The sequence below is a fragment of the Lepus europaeus genome, chromosome 4 (assembly GCF_033115175.1).
Source record: "Lepus europaeus isolate LE1 chromosome 4, mLepTim1.pri, whole genome shotgun sequence".
NCBI lineage: Eukaryota > Metazoa > Chordata > Mammalia > Lagomorpha > Leporidae > Lepus > Lepus europaeus.
In genome coordinates, this window is record NC_084830.1 from 87503606 (window position 1) to 87509605 (window position 6000).

Below are 6000 nucleotides of genomic sequence, written 5' to 3' on the forward strand. Positions count from 1 at the left end.
ATCACTATAATTCTATGCATGCATCTTTTAAAGTATTGATATGCATATTATGAATATGGTCTTCGATTATGTATAGATGTGGAGCTCACAACTGCATATTTATCTTAGAGTTTAAAATGTGCCTATGATAAATAATTTAAGTTTTGTAATGCATTAAGATGAAAAGGTATTATCAGCCATGAAAAAATTTCAGCTGGTCTTAGAAAAGTGTAATATTTGAAATCAGTGCAATTCTTCATTGCTCAGTATGTACACACAAAGACAACAAAATGTATTTCTTACTCCATATTGAGTATCACCAGTTTTAATATAATCAAAATGTTTGCATATTGGCTTATGGTATGCTGTTAACACTTTTTAAAATAACTTTGAAGTTGTTTTTCTTAAATGGAATTCTCTGCCCATTATGGTTGAATCTTGTAACAAAATGGCACGTATGACCAGTCTTTGAAATATCTTCAGATGTTAGTTACATACAAGGATGTAGGTTCTTGTTTTCCATTTTGATTATGCCATTAGAAAATGATCACCTTGTTTCTCAAAGTGTTCTAAACAGGTACATAAAAGCATCATATTAGTATATCAAATAATGAAAATTAATTTTTCCTGTCATGGCAGAATACCTTATGTGAGTTTACAGTGTCATTATTGGTTACAGCTGGGTATTTCTGAGGGCCACAAAGGAGTTGTGTTTTGATGAGACTATAACAGAAAAGGAACAAGTCCTTGAGATTTAGAAAATCTAAAACCAGAGACTACATATTAATGGTAGCGTGGGTAAAGTCAGTTGTGTTGTGTTAATGTCCCTTTTAAAGTGTAAGGGATACTTTTAGACTATTTGAACAGCACACAGGATCTTGCCTATATCTACCTATTAAAGAGGAAAGGACACACGAAGCAAACACTACTGATTCGATCAAATAGATGGATGCTTGCTATATTTTGTCCGTTTACGGACAGTCTCTGCATTTTTAGCATACAATACACTTAATTTTACAAAAAAAAGTAGGTATTTCGAGTCTTATGCAGAAGTATAGCTGGAATCTGTGAAAGTCAGTAGAACAGACCAAATTTATGAAGGCAGGTGTCAGGCTGATGCCAAGACATAAGGGGTAAGGAAGTTGATTTTCATTTCTTAAAAACATAATAAGATGAAAAATCCAATCTAAATGGTAGTTGAATACAGTCATTTAGCCACATAATATGTTTTCAGTTTAAAAAGTCAGATCTTTTAAAAGGAGGTTACAAGTATTATCACTTCTGTGGTCTTTTCAAAGTACATCACTAAATTAGTATTCACAGACATTGAGGAATCAGTTAACACTCGCATTGATTGGCTTTTGGGGAGGTTGATTTTCCCACTGTGAGAAACAGTTGATAATACTTAGTTTCTCACTTATGATTTTTAAAGGCTTCAATTCAGGTTTAGAGTTTTTTTGTTTAAAAAGATAGATAACACTCTTTGCTGTACAATCTGTATGTTTCACTCTCTCACAGCACCAATAATGAATTCAAACTCGAACACACCTCATTACCAGCCTGAATCACCTCTGTAAGGCTGTATTCTTGCACAGATTTTGTGCATTAAGTCAGAAGTCCAAACAGGCTTGCTGCACACAGTTACTGACTAGCACAGGCTGATCCCCATCTGCCCTACCCCCCACCAGCTCCTGGGGAGGCCTGGTGACTCCAGCTTATCTACTGATTCCCAGTGCTCCCAGTGAACAAAATCATTTTCTGTGATGTGAAAAGTATTCAGGAAAATTATTTTCAGCATGCACTTTCTCCCAAAACAACATGCAGTCATGCTCTTCAAATACTGTAACATCAAAAGATTTCACTATTTCAAGAATCATTTTGTACTGTTATTCAGAAATCCCTCGGAGTGTGAGGGCACCCATCTAGAATGGACATGTTCATGCTGGGCAAGACATTCAGCTTTTTCAGGCCTCTGGTGCCTGTGCATCAAGGACTTCCATGGACTCAGTGGTTCACAAGTGCCTAAAAGAGGTTCCAGCTGCTTGTTTGTATTGTCCTATAAGCCAGCCAGTATGTGACCAGAGTGGACGTGCCAAGTGAAAGTATGCATGCTTTGATGTTTTTAGTCAGATATATGCGCTCTCATGCCTCGTGACTAGTGAGGGTTGATAGTACCCCTTCTAGACTTGTGTTTCGATGCTTCCTGAGGGTTCCTGAAATCACTACTGCTATGCCTAAGTACAACATTTGTCAGGTGGAATTTCCTGGTATGTATGAACTGTTCATTCTGAGCAATGCTTTTATATGTTTTTTGACAAATATAAAGAAACCTACAGATATTACATCAGACCAGCTGAATCCATTTTATGGTTTCTTTTTTAATTCAAAAGCATCACATAGCAAATAAAACTTTTAAAAATTGAGTTTAGTTACAAACTAGTTGTTTCTTATTTTTTTTTCCAGTCCCTTTTTGCTTTCTTTTACGACCACATGAAACTTGAGAAGCCACCTAAAGCTATATCATTTAGTGGAGTTGGGCAGTTCCCAAGTGTCCAACAAGAAGGCCTGGTTTAGGCTGCGATGGCCACTGTCATTCCTGGTGATTTGTCAGAAGTAAGAGATACCCAGAAAGTCCCTTCAGGGAAACGTAAGCGTGGTGAAACCAAACCAAGAAAAAACTTTCCTTGCCAACTGTGTGACAAGGCCTTTAACAGTGTTGAGAAATTAAAGGTTCACTCCTACTCTCACACAGGAGAGAGGCCCTACAAGTGCATACAACAAGACTGCACCAAGGCCTTTGTTTCTAAGTACAAATTACAAAGGTATTAAACTCTATTTGTCTTTCAGATTATATTTTCTCTTATGTTGGCCATTTGAAGCCACTGTAAACGTATGTATTTGTATACACATTTTTCAGCTGATTTGCCAAGAGGAAATGTTGAATATGTTAGACATTGGCTAGTTTTTAGTATTCTAAATCACATACTTTTATGTGTTAGTATCTTTGGATTTTTTAAAGTGAAATGCTTAAAAGAGTAGAATTTCCGTGTATAGAAAGAAATGAGGACGAGAAAAGGGTTTGGACATTTACGTGAGTATATTCAGTATTGCTCATTTGCATTTGTAATGATAGCTAAAAACCAGCAAAAACTAAAGTGGCAATTTAAATGGCTCAAGTTTTGCAGTATTTAGGTATATTAACTATCCTTGTGGTACATATTAAGTTAAACAGTTTCCATATTAAGGTAATTCTGTGTTAGCCTAGTAGTTTAGCTTCCCATGTGAAAAGTGAATACATGCCATTTTTGTGATGATAATTACTTACAGAATATATCTGTGTTTAAAGGCACATGGCTACTCATTCTCCTGAGAAAACCCACAAGTGTAATTATTGTGAGAAAATGTTTCACCGGAAAGACCATCTGAAGAATCACCTCCACACACACGACCCTAACAAAGAGACGTTTAAGTGCGAAGAGTGTGGCAAGAACTATAATACCAAGCTTGGATTTAAACGTCACTTGGCCTTGCATGCCGCAACCAGCGGGGACCTCACCTGTAAGGTGTGTTTGCAGACTTTCGAAAGCACGGGAGTGCTTCTGGAGCACCTTAAATCTCATGCAGGCAAGTCATCTGGTGGGGTTAAAGAGAAAAAGCATCAGTGCGAGCATTGTGATCGCCGCTTCTACACCCGCAAGGATGTCCGGAGACACATGGTGGTGCACACTGGAAGAAAGGACTTCCTCTGTCAGTACTGTGCACAGAGATTTGGACGGAAGGATCACCTAACTCGACATATGAAGAAGAGTCACAATCAAGAGCTTCTGAAGGTGAAAACGGAACCAGTGGATTTCCTGGATCCGTTTACCTGCAACGTGTCTGTGCCTATAAAAGATGAGCTCCTTCCGGTGATGTCCTTACCTTCCAGTGAACTGTTGTCAAAGCCATTCACAAACACTTTGCAGTTAAACCTCTACAACACTCCATTTCAGTCCATGCAGAGCTCGGGATCTGCCCACCAAATGATCACAACTTTGCCTTTGGGAATGACCTGCCCCATAGATATGGATGCTGTTCATCCCTCTCACCACCTTTCTTTCAAATATCCATTCAGTTCTACCTCATATGCAATTTCTATTCCTGAAAAAGAACAGCCATTAAAGGGGGAAATTGAGAGTTACCTGATGGAGCTCCAAGGTGGCGCACCCTCTTCATCCCAGGATTCCCAAGCATCGTCATCCTCCAAGCTAGCCTTGGAGCCTCAGAGCGGGTCCCTGGATGACGGTGCAGGGGACCTCGCCCTGTCCAAAAGCTCTGTCTCCATCAGTGACCCCCTCAACACACCAGCCTTGGATTTTTCTCAATTGTTTAATTTCATACCATTAAATGGTCCTCCGTATAATCCCATATCCGTGGGGAGCCTTGGAATGAGCTATTCCCAAGATGAAGCACATTCTTCTGTCTCCCAGCTCCCCCCACAAACACAGGATCTTCAGGATCCTGGCAACACTATAGGCCTTGGGTCTCTACACTCACTCTCCGCAGCTTTCACCAGTAGCTTAAGCACAAGCACCACCCTGCCCCGTTTCCATCAAGCTTTTCAGTAGGATTCCCAGATGGGGGTTTATTACAGAAACGGATGTGTAGCCCTGCCTTAGATGACCATTTTTACTTTAGTGCCTACTTTAAGACAGTATAAAAATTTCTGCTTTTGTATGATACCAATTTTCATTAAGCCAGTATAAGATAGAAACTAGCTTTTTAAATGAGCTTTGGAACCATTTGTGTTCAGCTATGTTTACCTGGGTATCTTGTCCTGATTCACTGCCAATTGTCATATTTTATGAGTTTTATTTCATATAGGAAAGCCATTATTATTACAACTAAAAAGTTTTACAGATCCCATGTTCAAATTACTTTTAGATCTTAAAATTTTCATTGTTTGCCCAGTAACAATGGCTCTACCTTTTGACATTTGGCTCACTAAAATTTTCTGCATTAGAATGTAAATTTTATAAAACATATGTGAATAACTCAAGAGTTTAAAATTTTTACTGGCCTCTAAGTGGATTCATAATCAACTTTTGGTTGAATTAAGAATCCAGTTTGGGGGAGGTAACAGATGATTCTTAGACATACCATACTCTCAGATCAATATATTTTGAAGACTTGCTATTGTCTGGGTAAAATATTTACTGTCTTTATTATGAGCATATAAGGAAAACAAAACCTAAACACAAAGCACCAATATTTATAGCAAAAAGAGACTCCTGGTAAGGTAACATAGCTTTCCATGTTACTTAGTAGTTGGCCCTAATTACAGTACACGGGATATTTTGTCATTTTCATCCTTCTTAGCTTACTGTCTTTCCATTTAATACTAGTATATTGCATCACAGTCTTCAGTGTATACATAGATCTCTTTTCATCTTTGCCACCTTTTACAGCCAAAGGTTGGGTCGAGTGCACCAGCAATTTTATTTGGATTGTTGGTCCGCAGTCAGTTGGGAATCTAGGGCCGTCGTGGAGCTCCAAACAGTTGGTGTGTTAATCCCAGAGTGGACGGTCTCAGCATCTGTGACTCCTAAGCAGGGAGGCAGATGTGAAGCCCCAGTTAAATCCTGGAAGTTTGTCTAGGGATCACACCCTCCATCACCAGGATTGAAAACTTGGACTCTAGGAGTAAAGTAAATGCATACCACTTACGTCAGGTCTATTGAGAGCCAAAAGCAGTGGCCCTCTCCCCATCGTACCTTTCTCCTTCAGCGTGAATCCTTTCCTTGCTGTTTTCGGATGGAGAATTTGAAGTTTAATGCCTTAGTGGAAAACCATTTGAGGAATTACCACAAGGTTTTAAGTGACTAAAATAAATAAATATATATATATATATATGTGTGTACACTGTATGTGTGTACACTGTGTGTGTTTACACATACAGTAAAGCCCCACTTCTACACATCTCTAGGAAATGGGAGGAGTGTTGCAAGTCGGTTGAGTTTATAGAGGACACAGTTAAGTAAC

General features: G+C 38.8%; 1 protein-coding gene across 3 annotated transcripts in view; it reads left to right on the forward strand.

Moving 5' to 3' along the window:
- The window catches only part of PLAG1 (PLAG1 zinc finger), a 45003-nt gene extending 40162 nt beyond the window's left edge, over window positions 1-4841 (forward strand). For 2 of the 3 annotated variants that reach the window (XM_062189578.1, XM_062189579.1), the window contains 2 exons: window positions 2443-2801; window positions 3326-4841. In XM_062189578.1, the coding sequence (XP_062045562.1) occupies window positions 2560-2801; window positions 3326-4586 (1503 nt within the window). In that variant the 5' untranslated portion in view covers window positions 2443-2559 and the 3' untranslated portion in view covers window positions 4587-4841. The remainder of the gene's footprint in view (window positions 1-2442; window positions 2802-3325) is intronic. The other variant, XM_062189580.1, reaches the window with a different exon arrangement.
- Window positions 4842-6000: the final 1159 nt, after the last annotated feature.